Raw genomic sequence first — 21182 nt, forward strand, 5'->3', positions numbered from 1 at the left:
CAAAGCCAGCTCTGGATTTAGAGAAAATTGGCAAATGATAGTGCTTGGTAAAAGTATGAACTGAACTCCAGGTAGCAGCTTCTAAAATATCTCTGGTAGGAACACCTCTGAGAAAGGCTGTAGAAGTAGATGCAGCCCTGGTGGAATGGGATATGATCCCCTGGGGGATAGGTTTTCCATGGTGCTTATAGCAGAAATGAATACAATGGCTTATCCATCTGGAAATGGTTTGCTTTGAAATAGCCTTTGCCTCTGCCCCTGCAGCAAATGCTACCAGCAGTTGTTCAGATTTCGAGATTTAGTCCTGTCCAAGTAAAATCTAAGTTGTCTGTGTACATCCAATGAATGCAGAATCCGCTCCCCCTTGTTCTGTGGATTGGGAAAGAAAGTTGGCAAATGAATGAACAGATTAAGAGCCACACTGGATACCACCTTGGGCATGAAGGATAGGTTGGTCCTGAGTGACACCCTATCCGCATGAAAGATGATGAAAGGCTCCACTGCCATAAGGGCCTGTAATTCAGAAATCCTTCTAGCCGATGTGATTGCTAAAAGGAAGGCTGTTTTCAAGGAAAGAAATTTTATGTCTGCAGTAGCAGCTGGTTCGAAAGGAGGTAGAATGAGCTTCTCCAGTACAAAGTTAAGGTCCCAGAGCCAGGGGTTGGAGCTCTCCTGGGTGGCCTCAGGTTTTCGGCCCCTTTGAGATACTGCTTTAGCAGAGGATGAGAGAAGAGGGGAAAGTTCTGTGTTGTAATGAGCTGAAATGGCTGAGGCATGGATTTTTATGGAAGAAAAAGACAGGCCCTTGTGAAGCATCTCAGTTAAGTATTGCAAATCTGAGGTAAATTGGGCACTACTGTGCTCATCCCTTGAGATTGATTCCAGGCACAGAATCTTTTCCATTTGTCAGCATAAGATTTTCTAGTATTAGGTCTTCTCGCCTCCAATATGACATCCATCACAGGTTTGCTGAGGGATGCCAAGGGGGAATTTAAGTGATTAACAAAGCTGCAAGATTTAATGTTTGGAGCCGAGGGTGCAGAATTTGGTTGTTCTGCTGAGACAGTAAGGAAGGTGTCTGAGGCAGGTGCCATGGAGAAATTTGTGACAGACTGGGTAGGAGTGGGTACCAGTGTTGGCGAGGCCAGTCTGGAACAAGTAACATAATTTTTGGTTTGTCCTGTTTGACTTTTAGTAGAACTCTGGAGAGCAAAGGCAGAGGAGGAAAGGCATAGACTGACAGGTTTTCCCAGCTGAAGGACAGAGGATCCACTTTCCAGGCTTTTTTTGAGAGGAGTTCTTGTGCAAAATTTGTCCAACTGGTAGTTCTGGGGTGAGGCAAAAAGATCTATGTCTGGGCTCCCCCATTTGCGTGTCAGAATATTGAAAATCTGTGGTTCCAGTTTCCATTTGTGTGGGTCCATGAGATTTCCGCTTAGTTTGCCTGCCAAAATATTCAGCTTTCCTGGCAGGAATTGAGCTTGTAGTTGTACTTGATAGCTCAAGGCCGTGTTCCACAATACCATGGCTTGTCTGCAGAGGGGGTAGGAATGTGTACCCCCCTGCTTGTTTATGTATCACATAACTGTGGTGTTGTCTGTCTTTACCATTAGTTGCCCTGGATGAAGGTAGTCCTTGAAAGCTGTCAGTGCATTCTGTACAGCTAGCATTTCTTTTTGATTGATATGAAGGTGCATTTGATTCAAGCTCCATTTGCCCTGAATGCACTTCCCTGCCAGATGAGCCCCCCCATGCATAGTTTGATGCATCTGTAGTTAGGGTTTGGGCTGCAGGGTGTGGTGTGAATAGCAGTCCCTTGTTTTGGAGGCAGGCCGCTGCCCTGCATAGGAACTCTAGTTACAGGCAAGGTATGATAGGAATCATTGTTTCCAGGCTTTGACAATGTTGACTCCATAAACTTAAGTACCACTGAAGTTTCCTCATATGCAGTCTTGCATATGGAATTAGAAGAATGCAGGAGGCCATGAACCCCAAGGCTTGCAGTATTTGTCTTGCAGATAGCAGGGTTTTTGTGGCCACCTGTTTGAAGTAAGTCACCAACTGAATTTGCTTTTCTGGCGTAAGGAAAGCCATCTGGGCAGTTGTATTCAAGCTTGCACCCAGGAATGCAATTTTTTGAGAGGGTACTAGTTGTGATTTCTTTTAATTTATGGTGTACCCTAGACAAGTTAGAACCCTTTTTAGAAACACCAGATGTTTTAGAAGAATTGCCTTGTTTTCTGCCTGAATTAGACAAACATCCAGGTATGGATACATTTGAATATTTCTTTGCCTGCAAAATGCAATTACAGGAGCCAGGCACTTTGTAAATACCCTGGGTGCAGTAGATAAGCCAAAGGGCAGTGCAGAGAACTGATAATGCAAGTAGCATGCTTTGAAGCGGAGGTATCTTCTACAAGATTCCCCGATTGGGATATGCAGGTAAAGTACAGTTGTGTACACTTACCATAAATGTAGATGTTCGAGTGTATTCACTGCTGCAGTCATTACATTAGAGCTATCCTGCTGGCAGGTTGTCCAAAGTCGGCCTGAATGCCAAAGTCTTGGGTCCTGAGTCGGTTCTGTCGCCTCTTCCCTGACGTCAGGTCGTCAGGGGTATAAAAGATGCAGCCAACGCCATTTTATTTAGTTTTTTTTGCCCCAGATGTCAGGTGCCCCCAAACAGGTAGGCTAAAAATATGTAAATAAAACATACATGCACCAAAATAAGCTTTACCTTCATCTATAAGCAAATACACCACTTAGGTTGCATAGATTAGAGAAGTAAAGATAAGTTCCAATAAAAATAACGGGGATGGCAGGTGGGTAACCTGGACTGCAACAGTGAATACACTCTAACATCTACATTTATGGTAAGTGTACACAACTGTACTATGTTCTTCGTGTTTCACTGTTGCAGTCATTACATTTGGGTTGAGTCCCAAAGCTATGGTTGGGGGGCTGGAACTAAACAGCATTAGGAGCGGCTATGAGGCCCAGCAGAACAGCAGTGGCAAAGCCTGCCCTGGATTTAGAGTAAAGAGGAAGATTGTAATGTTTTGTAAAGGTATGTACTGAACTCCAAGTAGCAGCCTTCAAAATGTCCTTGGTTGGTACTCCCCTGAGAAAGGCTGCAGAAGTGGCTGCATCTCTGGATGAATGTGGCCTAATGCCCTCAGGCACTGGTTTGCCATGCTGTGAGTAGCAGAAACGAATGCAGTGACCTATCCACTTTGAAAGAGTCTGCTTGGAGATAGCCTTTACTTGTGATGCTGTGGCATATGCCACTAGTAATTGCTCGGTCTTTCTGAAAACTTTAGTTTTGTCAAAATAGAATCTAAGTTGTCTATGTACATCCAAAGAATGCAGAATTTTCTCCCCCTTGTTCTCTGGATTTGGATAAAAGGTTGGCAAATGAATTGTTTGGTTAAGGGCTACACTGGATACCACCTTAGGCATAAATGTAGGGTTTGTTCTCAGAGACCCCCCTGTCTGGATAGAAAATGATAAACGGTTCCACAGCCATGAGGGCCTGTAGCTCAGAAACTCGTCTTGCAGAAGTTATTGCTAGGAGCAGAGCTGTTTTCCAAGATAAGAACTTTATGTTCGCATTTGCAGCTGGCTCAAAAGGCGGTAAGATGAGTTTTTCAAGATATAATTCAGGTCCCATGCAGGTATTGGCTTTCTCCTTGGAGGCCTCTGAGGTACTGCCTTAATAAAGGATGAGAAAAACGAGTGGTGGCTCTGTATTGTAATGAGCCGAAATGGCAGAGGCATGGATTTTAATTGATGAAAAAGATAGGCCTTTGTCCAGCATCTCAGTTAAATATTTCAAAATCTGAGGAATATTTGGGACAGCTGTATCAGTTCCTTGGGCTTGGTTCCAAGTGCAAAATCTCTTCCATTTCCCAGCATAGGATTTTCTAGTACTAGGCCTTCTGGCTTCTAAATTGACATCCATCACAGCTTTACTGAGAGGTGTGGTTTGTATGACTACATTATCCGCCATGCTGCCAGGTTTAGGGTCCTGAGTTGGCTGTGCAGAATCTGATTGTTTTGCTGGGACAGTAGATGAGGTATATGAGGTAAGGTCCAGGCTGGGCATTGGGACAAGTTCCTTAAGATCGGATACCAGTACTGGCGTGGCCAGTCTGGGGCAATCAGAATCATTTTTGGTTTCTCCTGCCTGACCTTTAGGAGTACCTTGGGGAGGAGAGGAAGTGGAAGAAAGGTATATACTGATAGGTTTGTCCAGTTGAAAGATAAGGTGTCCACTTTCCATGCTTGTCTGTGATAAGTCCTTGTGCAGAATCTTTTTAGTTGATTGTTTCGAGGAGAGGCAAACAGATCTATGTCCGGGCGTCCACATTTCATTGTTACCATGCTGAAGACTTGTGGATCCAGGTGCCATTTGTGGGGATCCATGAGGTTTCTGCTTAGTTCTTCTTCCAGAGTATTTTCCTTTCCTGGCAGGAACTGTGCCTGCAGATGAACTTGGTAAGTCAATGCTGTGTCCCATAAAGCCATAGCTAGTCTGCACAGGGGGTAAGAATGAGTGTCCCCCTGCTTCTTTATGTACCACATGACCGTGGTGTTATCTGTCTTTATCAGTAGTTGTCCCGGATGATGTAGGTCCTTGAAGGCTGTCAGGGCATTTTGAACAACTAGCATCTCTTTTTGATTGACGTGCAGATGCTTTTGGTTTGTGGACCAGGTGCCCTGAATGCCTCTTCCTGCCATGTGTACCCCCCAGGCATAATCTGATGTATCTGTTGTTAGGCTCTGCCTGGCTGGGGGTAGTGAGAATGGCTGTCCCTTGTTTTGGTGACAAGCCTTGGCCCACCATTGAAACTCCTGTTGCAGGCAGGGAATTAGAATAATTATTGTTTCCAGGCTGTGGCAATGTTGTGTCCAGACACTTTTTAGGTACCACTGAATTTTCCTCATATGCAGTCTTGCATATGGAATTAGTAAGATGCAAGATGCCATGAAGCCTAAAGACTGCAGAAATTTTCTTGCAGTTAACTGGGCCTTTGTTGCCATTTCCTTGAAATAGGTAGTCAGTTGCCTTTGTTTGTCTGGAGTGAGATAAGCCATCTGGGCAGTTGTATTTAAGCTTGCACCCAGGAATTTTATCTCTTGAGAGGGTACTAGTTTTGATTTCTTTTTGTTGACTGTGTACCCTAGGCCCGTTAAGAGTTTTATCACAAAAGTCAGATGCTGTAGTAGAATGTCCTTGTTCTCTGCTTGTATGAGGCAGTCGTCCAAGTAAGGATATATTTGTATTCCTCTTTGTCTGCAGTAAGCAATTACTGGTGCCAGGCACTTTGTAAAGACCCTGGGTGCAGTAGATAAGCCAAAGGGCAGTGCAGAGAATTGGTAATGCTTTGAGCAAGCCTTGAACCTGAAGTATCTTCTGCATGACTGCCTGATTGGGACATGCAGGTATGCCTCTTTTAGGTCTAAAGTCACGAGCCAAGCCTTGCTGCCCAGCATGGGCAGAAGCTGCTGTAAGGTCAACATCTTGAATTTTGGTATATTCAGGAAAGTGTTTAGAATAGATAGGTCCAGTATTGGTCTCCATGCTTTGTCCTTTCTGGGTACCAAGAACAGTCTTGAGTAAAATCCCTGTCCCTGCTCTTGCTGTGGTACTTTTTGAATAGCCCTCATGTCCATGAGAGCTGCAACTTGTTTTTGAGCCTCTGCCCAGTGATTTTTTTGGCAGGTCTGGCCAACCGTTTGCCCTTGGCAGAGTATGGAAATGGAACTTGTAGCCTTGTGACACTATGTCTAGAACCCATTTGTCCTGGGTTATAATGTGCCAATTTTGAGAAAAAAGTGCTAGTTTTCCCACTAAGGGTGCTGCCAGAAGATAAGAGCTTGGCGCAGGCAGGGGGAAGTCATTCGGGCTGTTTCCTGTATGACTGTGATTTGTCCTCTCCACCTTTGGAGGTAGAAGCACTCCACTGTTTAGACCTGTAGGATCCTTGTGGCTGTGATCTGCCTCTAGGGCATCTGGATCTGCCCCTTTGAGGTCTGTCTGAGACTGGAAAGGACCAATTCTTTGTAGGCCAGTGTAAATCTAGGTGGCTGTACCTGTAAGAAATCCTTGACCGTTTGCATAGATTTAGCTTTGTCCTCCATTTTCTTTAACGCCTCTTCTGCCTTAACACCAAACAAGGTAGTATGTTGTAAAGGAGCATCTAATAATTTTGCTTTAACATGGTCTGGCAGATTTTGTTCCTTTAACAAAGCATGCCTCCTAATGACAGAACCCATAACAGCGGCCCTGCAGGAGGCCTCCAGAGAATCAAACCCACATTGCAAAGTATGCTTTCCAACTTGTTCAGCTGCATGCAATAAATCCTGCATTTCTTTGTTTTCTGCACATTCAGAATTTGCCATCATTTTCTGTTTACGCAGTGTCATGATATATTGCTGATATTTGAGCATATGAAACTGACAATTTAAAGAATTTATAGCCAAAGTAGTAGATGTGTAAACCTTTTTTCCCCATCTATACAGAGCCCTAGAATCCCTGTCGGGGGGGTAGGATTTTTGCAGTAGAAGTCTTGACCCCCTTTGGACCCTGAGAAATAGTTTTGAGGTCTGCAAAAGGGTTTTTGAAAAGGAATTTATGAGAGTCAGGGACCCTGTAGTATCTGTCCAGCTTAACAGGTCCAACACAAGTGGAATAGCTAGAGGCCTGTGTTGAGGTAGTAAAAGGAAATCTCTGAGCCTTTTCTTAGATTCTGAAAAGTCTTGGCTCTCCCAGTGACTGTGCTCCCTCATGGTATGCAAGGTTTCCCCAAAAGAGTAGTCCTCAGGAGAAGAAGCTTAAGGAATTGATTCTTCAGCATCAGAATCCTCGTGGGGGAAGAGAACATTCCTGATCATAAGAGGAATCAGAAGACATGGAAACCTGATCTGAAGATTCATAGTCTGTCTCTTGCCTAGGCTTCTTATCAGGAGGGGGATGGGAACCCCTGATCAAGGTAATTAAGTCTTCGGCCATTTTGAGCATCTGTTTTTTGGGCATGGAGGCCTGTCCTTGTGACTGGTGAACTTGTTTCTTAGCCTTTAAAGGTGTCTTAGTCTTTGAAGTCGGTGTAATATATAATTGTTTAGGTCTGAATACACCCTCAGAAGCTGATGCCTGCTCAGCGGCTCCGGACCCATCTGAGGGAATAGTCTCCGAGGCTCCAATACCTTGAGTTTCCTGCGGCCTGGCCGACTCCACGTGGGAGTCGGTAGCGGCTTGCGACTCTAAAGTAGCAGGCATCAGGGGCTGCGAAAGCGCCTAACTGAGAACCGGCGACTTGCTTAGCAGAAGCTTTGTCGTCGGTTTTGGACCTCGTTTACCTGTCCTTTTCTTTTTCTTTGCGTTTTTTGTGAACTCCGGTAGTCGGATGGCTATCCGACGACATCATATAATTAAACCTTCGGTCAAAACAGCTTAAAGCAAAATCGTACCGACGCTTAATAGTGCATTGGTTAAATCTAGCACAAAACCGACAACTAGCAACGTTGTGGTCAGGGCCTAGGCAAGGAATACAGTAAGAATGAAAGTCCTTATGAGGTATTTGCTTCCCACAAGATATACAATTATTAACTTTTTCTGACATCGGTCTGGAGCAAGAAAAAAGTTTCCCCAACGGGGTACTTAGCTTTTAATGAAGACTTTGGATCTGAAACTCGAACACGAAAATCTCAGGAGTCGGCCGACCGGCACTTGCGAACTGCTTCTGCTTCGGGCACCACGCGGCAAGAAAGACTAAATAAAACGGCGTTGGCTGCATCTTTTATACCCCTGACGTCAGGGAAGAGGTGACAGCAACCGACGCAGGACCCAAGACTTTGGAATTCAGGCCGACTGAGGGCAACCTGCCAGCAGGATAACCCTAATGTAATGACTGCAACAGTGAAACACAAAGAACATGCATCTTTTAGATCTAGAGTTGCCAACCAGGCATCTTTGCCTAGCATAGGAAGTAACTGGTGAAGAGTCAGCATCTTGAATTTTGGAATGTCCAGAAAGGTGTTTAGAGTAGACAGGTCCAGAATTGGACACCATGACTTGTCTTTTCTGGGTACCAGGAAAAGTCTGGAATAGAAACCTTGTCCCTTTTCCTCTTCTGGTATTAGTTGAATCTCCTCCATGTTTAAGACGGAAAGTATTTGTTTCTGAACCTCTGCCCACTGATTTGGGGGCAGGTCTGGCCATCCATTTGGAGTTGGCAACGTGTGGAAATGAAATCTGTATCCCTGGGATACTATATTTAAAACCCATTTGTCCTGGGTTATAAGTTGCCAGTTTTTTTGCATGAAGAGCCAGTTTTCCCCCCAAAGGGGTGGCTAAAAGGTAAGTGCTTGGTAATTCTAAAGGAAAGTCATTGAATCTGTTTACCACACGGAGGTGTCTTGTTGTTTCCAGATTTGAAAGAGGAGGCACCCCATTGCTTAGTTCTGAAAGTCCCTTGGTACTGAAACCTGGTGCTTTTGGAATGTCTGGGTTTGGCTTGAGTGGCTCTGGAAGGAACTGGAAAGGACCAATTCTTAGTAGGCCAGTGCCTACTAAATCTTGGAGGTTGTACTTGTAAGACATCTTTCACAGTTTGCATAGATTTAGCTTTATCTTCCATCTTTTTTAGAACTTCTTCAGCCTTACTGCCAAACAGACGGTCCTGGTGCAAAGGAGCATCCAACAATTTTGCTTTAACATGATCAGGCAGAGATTGCTCCTTAAGCCAAGCATGCCTTCTAAGCACAAACCCAGTAAATGCAGCCCTACAAGAGGCGTCCAAGGAATCAAAACCACATTGCAAAGTATGTTTTCCAACTTGTTCAGCTGAATGCAATAAATCCTATAAATCCTTATTTGCCACACAGAAATCAACATCATTTTCTGTTTAAGCAGTCCCATGATATGCTGCTGATATTTTAGCATATGGAATTGACAGTTTAAAGCCCTGATTGCCAAGGTTGCAGAAGTATAAACCTTTTTACCCCATCTATCCAGCACCCTGGAGTCTCTATCAGAAGGGGTAGGATTTTTAGCTGTAGAAGCCTTAATGCCCTTGGGCCCCTGAGAAATGGTTTCAGGGTCCGTAACAGGATTTTTGAAAAGGAATTTGTGGGAGTCAGGAACCCTGTAGTATCTGTCTGGCTTACAAGGGGCCGGAGGCAGAGAATCAGCGGCCATACTGGATTCTGAATATACATCAACAATGTCTAGTACAGGAGGTATAGCCAAAGGCCTATGCTGAGGAAGGAGGAGGAAATCCCTAAGCCTCTTTTTGGATTCAGAAAAATCCTGAATTTTTCTCAGTAGAAATGCTCCCTTAAGGTACGTAGTTTCCCCAAAAGAAAAATCCTCAGGGGGAGAAGCAGAAAGAATGAAATCCTCTGCATCAGAGTCCTCATAAGGAGGTATGGATAGATCCTGTTCATTAGAAGACTCAGAAGAAACAGTCCTGTTCAGAAGATTCATAGTCAAGTTCAGCCCTAGGCCTCTTAGAAGGTGGGGGGGTTGACTACCCCTGATTAAAGTAATTAAATCTTCAGCCATATTGATCATCTGTTTTTTCGGCATAGGGGCCTTAACATGAGGCCTGGGCATCATTTTTTTAGACCTAGATCGAGATTTTGGCCTTAATATTGAAGGTAGTGTCGGTTTAATATACAAATCTGTAGGCCTGAATACACCCTCAGAAGCCGGTGCCTGCACAGTGGCTCCGGACCCATCCAAGGTAGAGACATCCACGGGTTCCTTTGGTGAAGCATCTTGCAGCATACCGGACTCCAAATGGGTCTCAGTAGAGGCCTGTGAATCAGAAGTAGTGTGTATCAGGGGATGTGAAAGCTCCTCACTGAGTACTGGCAAACTGGCAACTGGCTTAGGAGAAGCATCATCGGCAGTTTTGGAATGGCCTGTCTCTGTCTTTTTCTTTGCATTTTTTTGGTATTCCGGTAGTCTGATTGCTAACCGACGTAATTTCTGGATAATTAATCCGAGAACCAAAATATTTAGAAGCAAAAATGTACTGACGACGGACAGTGCGCTGATTAAATAAAGCACAAAACCGACAACAAGATACATCATGGTCAGGGCCTAGGCAAGGAATACAGTACAAATGGAAATCCTTATGAGGTATTTGCTTCCCATAAGTAATACAATTATTAACTTTTACTGACATCGGTAAGGAGCAAGAAAAAGTTTCCCCAATGGGGTACTTAGCTTTTTAGTTAAAGACTTCGGTTTTGAAACTCAAAAATGAGAATTTCAGGAGTCGACCAACCGGCACTTGCGAACTGCTTCTACTTCGGGCACCGAGCTGCAAGAAAGACTGATGCAATGGCGTCGGCTGCATGTTTTATACCCCTGATGACCTGACGTCATGGAAGAAGGGACAGCAACTGACGTAGGACCCAAGACTTTGTTAATCAGGCTGACTGAGGGCAACCTGCCAGCAGATTACCCAAATGTAATGACTGCAACAGTGAAACACGAAAAACATCACTAAACTCACTTATGCAGAGGCTCTTAACATAAACCTGCCCAAGCAACAAGGACCTCCGATGCTGAAACGCAAACAAACACCAATCACAACCAAAGTGACACAGCTCAAAACACCAGTGTGCCACCAAACAGCCCCTAAGGCAAGACAATGTACCCAGCACTTTAGTCATAGGTGACTCTATAGTCAGGCACACTGATGTCCCACTCACTAGGCTGAACAAGGAGAAAATTACTGTCAGCTGCCTGTCGCGTGCCAGGTCCACCACAAAATGCATGCACTCAAGTCACTCCACAAAAAGTACAAATACAACTCTGTCATTGTCCATGTTGGAGTGAATGACATGAGACGTACCTCCCTGGACTACATTAAAAAAGACATGGAAGAGCTCTCGGATCATGTGGCCCAGGCAGGTATGAACCTAGCCCTGAGCAGCATCCTGCCTTTGCCAATAATACCACAGTACAAGGACAAAATTATTGACTTCAACAACTGGTTAAGTTTCTGGTGTCATTCAAAGGGGATCCAGTATTTGTCTGCCTGGGACGACATGATCGACAAACCATGATGCTTTGTCAGAGATGGTCTGCACCTGTCACCCCTGGGATTCAGGTTACTGGCTAAGGCTCTTGCCATGCCATAGTGCCTTTTTTGGCAAGGCTCAAAGGACAAAACCACCACCGTAACAGATATAAGCATGCAAAATCTGAAGGTAATGCTACTCAATGCTAGAAGTCTAATAATGCACTCTCTCGAGGTACTCCTAAAAATGGAGAACATAGATGTCTGTGCAGTAACTGAGACCTGGTTCAAGGCTCCAGAGAACACCCCTGCAAATACCAGGCTACAACTCTTACCACACTTTCGGCCACCAAACCAGGACCAAAGCAATAAAGGCAGAGGAGTGTCCATATTCACACCTCCAGGCTAGTTGCCCAACACAATGCATATGAAATTCTACAAGTGCAACTAACATTAGGTAAGACTGCAATCCAAATTGTACCTTGCTACAGATCCCCCACCATGCCCCAATATTCTCACTATGCCTTTCTAAACATATTAGAAAATATTATGATACAACACAAAACTACCCTGCCATTAACTGGGAAAACTACTCAGGTGCCAACACCTTTGCCCGACGGTTCTTGGAATTCATAAATTCTAACTCCCTGGATCAACTAACCCATAGTCCCACCAAGGGCTCAAATATCCTAGACCTGGTCATTACCAACATGGGAGATCGATGCTCCACACCAGTGTTCACAACCTCGTTGGTCAGGTCTGACCATAAGTTAATCATCCTTGATGTCCACATCCCACTCCCACCCCCAGTAGGGAAACCTCCATAAAAAAAACTTCTCCAAAGCCAACTTCATGCTACTCAAGTCAGAAGTGACAAACTTCATGACACCAATGCAGACGGGAACTGAAAGTTAGACTGCTGAATCCTACACTAAGGCACTGTACGAGCACATCCACTTGTGCATGAATCATGCAATTCCAAACAGAACCAAAACGGTCTCCTCCAAAATAAGGAACCCAATCTGGTGGTCCCCTGCCATAAACAAACTATACAACAGAAGGAAGAAACTGTTGCAGAAAAGAGGAAAACCCCAGTATGCAAAAAACTCCCTTACCAGCCTCAGTAAGAAGCTGAGATCCCTCATAAAATCTTCCAAAGCTAGTTACAAAAATAAAATTGCCAAAGATTCCAAGGAAAACCACAAGGCATTCTATAGTTATGTCAAGAATCTAAATGTCAATGCTCAGATCTGCACTGAGCTACAACAGAATGGCATTAAATATACTGATCCCAAGGATATTGCCAATATCCTGGAAGATTCAGTGCCAACTTCACCCCCCTCTCACCCCCTAACGGGCCCATCTCAATACCAATAGATTGCCAAATTCCAGTAATCACGGCCACACAGGTAAAAAACGTACTCTCAAAAGCTAAGAATACAGCATCCATGGGACCAGACGACATCCCGGGATGTGTACTACATGAACTACAAAATGAACTGGCACCTCACCCAAGTGTCATGTTTAATCATAGCCTCACCTCAGGTTTCATGCCCAATGAGTGGCGCACAGCTACAGTTATCCCACTCCACAAGGGGGGGGGGATCCACCTTGGATCCCGAGAACTACCGTCCCCATCACTCTGACAATCCTGATCTGCAAAGCCATGGAACGCATTATCATGGAACTTATAAACAAAGACATTGGCAACCTTCAAACACTGGACCCGTTTGGTTTCTTAAAGGGACGATCTTGCCTCCTCAACCTGACTGACTTCTTCAAATCAGTCTCCAGATCCATGGACGAGGGTAAGGCAGTCCATACAGCCTATCTGGACCTCGCCAAGGCCCTCAACACCATTCCCCACTCTGGAATCATAGATAAACTTACTATGCTGGACATTAATCCATACGTCACTTGATGGGTTGCCAACTGGCTTACAGACAAAAGCTACACTGTAAAAGTAGCCGACTCAAAATCCAGCTACAGACAAGTGACAAGCGAAGTACCTCAGGGTTCAGTCCTGGAACAGTACAGTTTTGTACCTACCATAAATGTAGATGTTCGAAGATCCACATTGCTGCAGTCCTTACACTTGGGTAGTCCGCTGTCCTCGGTCGGCCCGAATATCAAAGTATAAGGCTGACGTCGGTCAAGGCGCATTTGACTGACATCAGGACGTCAGGGTACAAATGCGCATGACCGACGTCATATCCTCAGTCTTTTCTTGCCCCAGATGTCAGAAGACCCTAAAAATAAAGGTCAAAACCAAAAGACAGCAAACACCCAACCAACCACCCTTGCACCAACTATATGTACAAAATATACAATATACACAATATGTACAACCCAACCCACACAACCACCTCTAAATGCAGAGGGGAAGGAGGGAGGTAATTGACTGCAGCAATGTGGATCTTCGAACATCTACATTTATGGTAGGTACAAAACTGTACTATGTTCTTCATCTCACATTGCTGCAGTCCTTACACTTGGGTAGAATCCCAAAGCAGAGGTAAGGGAGGATGGCTAACTACAAGGAAGCAGGAGCTGCCAACATGCCCTGCAAAACCGCAGTGGCAAAACCAGCCCTGGATTTAGAGTAAAGTGGCAGGTGATCATGCCTAGAGAAAGTATGCACTGAACTCCAAGTAGCTGCTTCTAAAATATCCTTGGTTGCCACTCCCCTCAAAAAAGCTGTTGAAGTGGCAGTAGCCCTAGTGGAATGAGGCCTAATCCCAGCTGGAACCTCCTTGCCATGATGGGAATAACAGAAAGCAATGCAAAACCCAATCCACTTAGAAATAGTTTGTTTAGACACAGGCTTGCCCTGAGAACTCAAAGCAAAAGAAACAAACAACTGCTGAGACTGCCTGAACCCCTTAGTTCTGTCCAAATAATAACGCAACTGCCTGTGTACATCTAAAGTGTGCAAAATCTTTTCCCCTTTATTTTGGGGATTTGCATAAAAAGTAGGCAAATGAATAGTTTGGTTTAAAGCCACACTAGAAACCACCTTAGGCATAAAGGAAGGATTAGTACGTAATGATACCCTATCCTTATGGAAAATCAAGAAAGGCTCAACTGCCATAAGGGCCTGTAATTCAGAAACCCTTCTTGCAGAGGTAATTGCCAACAAAAAAGCAGTCTTCCATGATAAATATTTCAACTCAGAAGTAGCTGCAGGCTCAAAAGGTTGTAGAGTGAGTTTCTCCAACACAAAATTGAGATCCCAAGCAGGAGTAGGAGCTCTTCGTGGGGGTCTTATATTCTTTGCCCCTCTAAGAAACTGCTTGAATAAAGGATGAGAAAACAAAGGTGGGACACAATCATAGTGAGGCGAAATTGCTGCAGCATGAACCTTAATAGAAGAGAAAGACAAACCCTTGTCCAGTAACTCAGTAAGATATTGAAGAGCCACACTCAAATTAGGCTCAGAAACATCAAAATCTTTTGCTGCACTCCAAAATAAAAATCTCTTCCATTTATCTGTACACTTTCCTTGTACTAGGCCTTCTAGCTTCCAAAATCACATTCAAAACTTGTTGTGGAAGTTGAGACCCTCTATGGTTCAAAACAGAATATGCCAGGCTGTCAGGTGCAGAGAGTGAAGTTTGACATTCAGCAAATGGCTGTCCTCCTGTGACAACAGGTGTGGAATTGAAGGCAAAGGCCATGGAGGCTTCCGTACCAGACTTCTCAGTAATGGGTACCAGTGCTGTCGAGGCCAATCTGGAGCTATTAAAATCATCCTTGGCTTGTCCTGTCTGACCTTTAGAAGTACCTTTGGGAGGAGAGGCAGAGGAGGAAAGGCATACACATGAAGATTGCTCCAATTGAAAGAAAGAGCATCCACTTTCCAGGCTGTGGGATGAAACCTTTTGTGCAAAACTTTGGCAGCTGATGGTTTAGTGGAGAAGCGAACAGATCTATGTCTGGAGTTCCCCATGACACTGTCAATTTCTGAAATACATGAGGATCCAATTTCCACTCGTGGGGATCCATAATTCGTCTGCTCAACACATCTGCTAAGGAGTTCTGTGCTCCTGGCAGAAACCTTGCCTGAAGATTGAGCTGTAAACTGAGAGCAGTCTCCCACAAAATCATTGCTTGCCTGCATAGAGGATAAGAATGCGTTCCCCTTGCTTGTTGATGTACCACATGACAGTTGTGTTGTCTGTTAGAATCAACACCTGCCCTGGAAGAAGTAATTCCTTGAAAGCTATTAATGCAAACTGGACTGCTAACATCTCCTTCATGTTGATATGTAGATGTTGTAGTCTGACAGGCCACTTGTTTTGTATCCACTTTCCATGTAGATGAGCTCCCAAGCTTTGTCTGAGGCATCTGTCGTTAAAATCTGACTCGCCTCTGGCCGGGTCACAGAGAGTCCCTTGTTTAGGTGACATTCCTGAGCCCACCACAAAAATTCCTTTTGAATGCAAGGTATTATTTGAATGACAGTGTCCAGATCCTGGCAGTGCTGTGTCCATACATTTCTGAGATACCATTGTAGCTTCCTCATATGCAGTTTGGCATTGGGAAGCACCAGAATACAAGATGCCATGAACCCTAATGCTTGAAGGACTGTCCTTGCAGTCAGCACGGACTGATGAGATAGTTGACGGAAGTAAAGGGATAGACTCTTTTGTTTGTCCGGGGTTAGAAAGGCCATCTGGGATGCTGTATTCAGTCTCACACCCAGAAAGCACATGTCCTGAGAGGGTACTAGACTGGACTTTATTTCGTTCACAGAATACCCCAGGCATCTTAGCACTGCTATCACATATTCCAAATGATGAAGAAGCTCTTCCCTTCCTTGAGCCAAAATCAGGCAGTCGTCCAAATAAGGATAGATCTGAATTCCTTTTAACCTGAAGAAAGCTATCACTGGAGCCAGAACTTTCGTGAATACTCTGGGCAGTAGATAAGCCAAAGGGCAATGCAGAGAACTGATAGTGAGAAGTCCCAGCTCGAAAACGCAGATACTTCCTGCAACTTAGTCTGATAGGAACATGAAGGTAAGCCTCCTTGAGATCCAAAGTTACCATCCAATGATCTTTGCCCTGCAGAGGTAAAAGCTGCTGTAACGTCAACATTTTGAACTTGGGAATGTCCAGATAAGTGTTGAGGGTAGATAAATTCAAAATTGGTCTCCACGTGTTCCCTTTCTTTGGTACTAGGAACAGGCGAGAGTAAAATCCTAGGCCCACTTCTGGCATAGGGACCGGCTGTATGGCCCCTATTTGGAGTAACAGAGAAACTTGCTTGTGAGCCTCTATTCTTTGTTGAGGAGGAATGTCTGGCATGCCTTTGAAAGGAGGCAAGGTATGGAAATAAAACCTGTAACCGTGGTGTATGATATCCAATACCCATCTGTCTTGGGTAATTAAACTCCAATTTTCTTTGAAAAGTGCCAACCTTCCTCCCAAAGGTGCTGCCAGACGAGAAGGGTCTGGCAGCAGAAAAGGTAGGTCATTGGGTCTGCTTACGAAAGGACTGACCCCTGCCCTCACCCGAAGACTGTGCAGGAGAACTCCCTGTTCTAGGCCTGAAAGAACCCTGAGCTCTGCCCCTACCACGTCTAGATCTACCCCTAGACTGGGAATCATAAGACGGATACGTCCACCCCTTAGTAGGCCAATTTCTACTAAACTTTGGAGGCTGGACCTGCAAAAAATCTTTAACAGTCTGCATAGACTTAGCCTTGTCTTCCATTTTCTTTAAAACTGCCTCAACAGGAGGACCAAACAACACATCAGATTGTAAAGGAGCATCTAAAATCCTTGTTTTAACATGTTCAGACAAATTTTGATCCCTTAGCCAGGCGTGCCTGCGAAGAACTGACCCAGTGGCAGCCACCCTAGACGAGGCCTGTACAGCATCAAAACCACATTGCAAAGAATGCTTACCCACCTGTTCAGAAACATGCACTAAATCTTGCAACTCTTTACAATCAATACCTACTGCCAGAGCATCAACCTTAGACTTTAATTGTGAAAGGAGATAGTTCTGATATTTCAACATGTGAAACTGGCAATTCAAAGCCCTCATAGCAAGAGTGGAAGAAGTATAAACTTTCTTTCCCCATCTATCCAAGGCCCTAGCCTCTTTGTCTGCAGGAACCGGATTCTTAACAACAGAAGCCTTAACACCTTTAGGCCCCTGACTAACAGTTTCTGGGTCAGCCCTAGGACTCTTAAAAAGATACTTATGAGCTTCAGGCACCCTGTAATACCTATCCGGCTTAACAGGAGCAGGAGGCAAAGAATCAGGATTAAGAGAAGCCTCTGAAAAAACATCTTCTACTACATCCAAAACAGGAGGTATAGCCAAAGGCCTATGCTGGGGTAAAAACAAAAATTCCCTAAGCCTTTTCCTGGAATCAGAGAAGTCCTGACCTTCCCACTTAAAATGCTCCCTCGTGGAATGAAGAGTTTCTGAAAAAGAAAAATCCTCAGGAGGAGAAGCAGGAGGAGTAGAATCATCCAGATCAGAATCAGAATAAGGAGAGTACTCCTGCAAGTCTTCAGCCGAAGACTCTGAAACATCCGAAGCCTGCTCAAAACCCCCCAGCTCAGGTTCCAACCTAGGTCTCTTATCAGGAGGGGGCATAGAACCCCTAATTAAAGTAATCAAATCTTCTGCCATTTTAAGCATATGCTTCTTGGGCACAGTACCTGAAGAGCTAGGGGTAACACCAACTGAAGTCAAACCTGGCCTGCCCCTGGGAGAAGCCTTAGAAACAGAAGGAGAGGGCCTAGTCACCCTAGGAAGGGAGGGGAGTATAGTAACCTGAGAAGCCCCCTCAGCCTGACTTGCCTCCTGAGAGGCCACATCTTGCAATAATAAGGTCTCACCCTGGGAACACAAAGAAACCTCCGGCGGAGCCACCGGCTCCACCGACACCTCCAAAGAACCGGCGTCCGGTACAGATGGTTCTTCTAGCCTAGGCTTAACTGCCTTGTCCTTGCGCTTCTTCGAAGAAGCGGGCGTCGGAGCATCCGACGGCATTTTATAATTACACCGCTTCCCAAAAACTAACCTTGCACAATCCAACCTTCTCTTTATAGTGCGTTTATTAAATCTAGCACAAGAGCGACAGCCAACAATGTCGTGCTCAGGCCCTAAGCAAGGAATACACAAAGTATGATAATCTCTATGCGGTATCTGTTTCCCACAAGAAATGCAATTATTGACTTTTCTGACATCCGGTAAATCACTGAGGCAAGAAAAAACCAAAATATTCCCCAACGGGGTACTTAGCCAACTTTGAACTCGGTCTGAAACTTCAAACTTGAAAAATCTCAGAACGCCAACCGGCACTTGCAATGCTGCTTCTGCATCGGACCATGCGGCAAAAAAGACTGAGGATATGACGTTGGTCATGCGCATTTGTACCCTGACGTCCTGATGTCAGTCAAATGCGCCTTGACCGACGTCAGCCTTATACTTTGATATTCGGGCCGACCGAGGACAGCGGACTACCCAAGTGTAAGGACTGCAGCAATGTGAGATGAAGAACATCGCTCTTGTTTGGCATCTACTTCTCTGAAGTACAGGCCAGTGCTAAAAGATTCTGGCTAACAAAGTTCGCAGATGAATGCAAACTGTGAGCCATTATTAAATCCCCAAATGATGTTGATATTCTACAAAAGGGCTTTACAGAAACAGATGCTTGGTGCCAGAGCCATGGGCTCAAGCACAATGCCAAAAATATACAGTTATCCCCTTTGGGAGAAACCATGTACCCATGAATTACCACATAAGTGGCAGTACACTAAACACCGAAAGTCTGATAAGGGACTTAGGGACACAGGTGGACAGTGGTCTCACCTTCGATAACCACATAGCCACAACAGTCAGGAAATCGCTCTATGTGGCACACCTCATCACTAAGGGCTATTCATCCAGAAAAAAGGAGGTCACTGTCCCACTGTACTCATCCCTCATTAGACCCATTATGGATTGCAATGCCCCATTTGGTATGTACCTCACAAGACATCTGCAACAACTGGAAAGGCCACAGAAATACCTCACTAAACGAATCACATGCTTAAAGCAGATACCCTATGCTGACCGTCTAAAAAAACTCCAGTTATACTCTGTCGCATATAGCCTCCTTAGAGGTGATCTCTGCTCAACATACAAGGCCATGTCAAAACCAGTGCTGCTGGACATGCTACACTTAAAGAAATCCCAATCCCTCAGAGCCATACGCTCCAGGGATCTAAACCTGGTCATTACAATGAACAAAACATACTGGAAGGTTAGGTTCCTGACCCAGAGGCTCCCCATACTCTGGAATAGACTGCCCATACATGACAAGCTGAGCGCCTCTTTGGCCATCTTCAAAAGGAACCTTGATGACTGGATGGGAGATAGGAAATTCACCCCGGGGATCACGTCAGTCGCCCTGCTAGACAGGGGGCCAGGGAAGTAAATATTCTGGGAAGAAACAGCCAGGGAATTGTTATGGCTAGGCTTGTATAGGCCCTAGGGCCGATAGCCTAGTACCAACCTATGAACCTATGTGCAACTTAGTGCATTGTACAGGCAAGCAGTTGTATATAAAAAGTGCTCTGTCATTTCAGTGAAAGGTTGAGAGTACTCTGTTTAAGAGGATTATTTGGAGAATATCGTATGGTGAGCACAAAGTCTTAACCTGGCGATGAGCATGTGCAGGATCAGGACTGGTTAAGACATTGTCTAAGCAGTGGTTTAAAACTATTATGTTTGTTTGAGAGTTTTATTTGTGTGGGAATACTGTTCCAGAGTTTAACAATGCATTGGGAGTACGGCGAGTTTCCTGCAACATCATTGGACTTATTTGGGAGTAGTAAGAATTTGTTACTAGAATGGAGATCCCTTGCTGTTCAGTAGGGTAGTAATGAGTTTTGTAGTGTAGGGCATTTTTCTGGGTAATGAATAAGCATGTGTACTGTAGTTAGTTGTGAATATGTTAGGTGTATGCTTTGTAGTTTTCATTGGTATGCCATAATATATCAAATTCTTATGCACATTTACTGCACATTACAATGATAAAACAATAGTACTTCAATGTACTACAGAACTCAGGCAATAGCCAAGGTGACTTCACCACCAAAGATACAGTATAGTACAGTCAAGGTTCTCTGGTATGCATTACCATAACCTCACAATTTATCATTTATATATATTTACTGAATGTTCTCTACCTTATTTTGTGGTTTACGTGGATCTTCCATTAGGCTGAACAAGAGGTAGAGAACAGACCATCTGTTTTTTAACACACCCTGTTGAAGAAAAAGATACAAATCAAAATAAGCCCACAAAACCTGTAGCAAGTAATAGACATAACAAAGTTAGGGGTGAGATGGATACCTAATTTGAGAGAAGCCAGCTACACAAGCAAGCAGTACCAAGACAAACTAAGGTTAATTGTTCACATGTACACAAAGTTAACAGACTTGAGATCACAAAGTTTCAAGAACTGTACTCACTGGATCATAACAACATTACTTTTCACTTAAGCATATACAGATATCATGAAACTTTACTCATAGCTACTATAGGCGCCACTTAAAGACAGACAGTTTTAATGAAATGAAATAAAAATCACTAGTGGTCTTCACATTATCTGATAAATGCAACTTCTTCATTTAGACAGCAGAGTAGTAGAGCACTTAACACCGTTATCCAATAGTGATTCTCCAGTTCAATTCTTGGCATGGCTTCTTTACTTGTAAGGTCTGCATGTGTTCCCAGTCTCTCCATGGATTTTTTTTTGCACTACTGCTCACGACATTTACACCAGTTAATCTATTGTGTGCAAGTGAACTGATGTGGATGTCATGTGCGAGGGAAAGACAGAGAGAGAGACAGACAAGAGAGCGAGACAGAGAGAGACAGAGGCATACTGTATGCTTGTGCCCACAAATGTTCTAATACAACAGAATGCCATTCTTTCCAGGACTGGCTTTTCTAGCTTGTGTGCATTCACTACTGGGATTCTACAGTGATCTCCCACAACCATGAATTTGGTAAACTGGCAAATAGATCACAAATGTACTAAATTGTATGGCAGACTGTTAAATTTCTGCAACATACAGTAACACCTTGTTAAAGGATAAAACTTACATTAAGTATTAATGAAACTGTATG

At 44.3% G+C, this 21182-nt stretch overlaps 1 protein-coding gene across 1 annotated transcript in view; it reads right to left on the minus strand.

Annotated features, from left to right (window-relative positions):
- The window catches only part of TUBGCP3 (tubulin gamma complex associated protein 3), a 1295126-nt gene that overhangs the window by 1122419 nt on the left and 151525 nt on the right, over positions 1 to 21182 (minus strand). The window contains exon 4 of the mRNA XM_044072631.1: positions 20237 to 20314. Within this exon, the coding sequence (XP_043928566.1) occupies positions 20237 to 20314 (78 nt within the window). The remainder of the gene's footprint in view (positions 1 to 20236; positions 20315 to 21182) is intronic.

The sequence above is a fragment of the Protopterus annectens genome, chromosome 5.part0 (assembly GCF_019279795.1).
Source record: "Protopterus annectens isolate FY-2018-M chromosome 5.part0, PAN1.0, whole genome shotgun sequence".
Taxonomy (NCBI): domain Eukaryota; kingdom Metazoa; phylum Chordata; order Ceratodontiformes; family Protopteridae; genus Protopterus; species Protopterus annectens.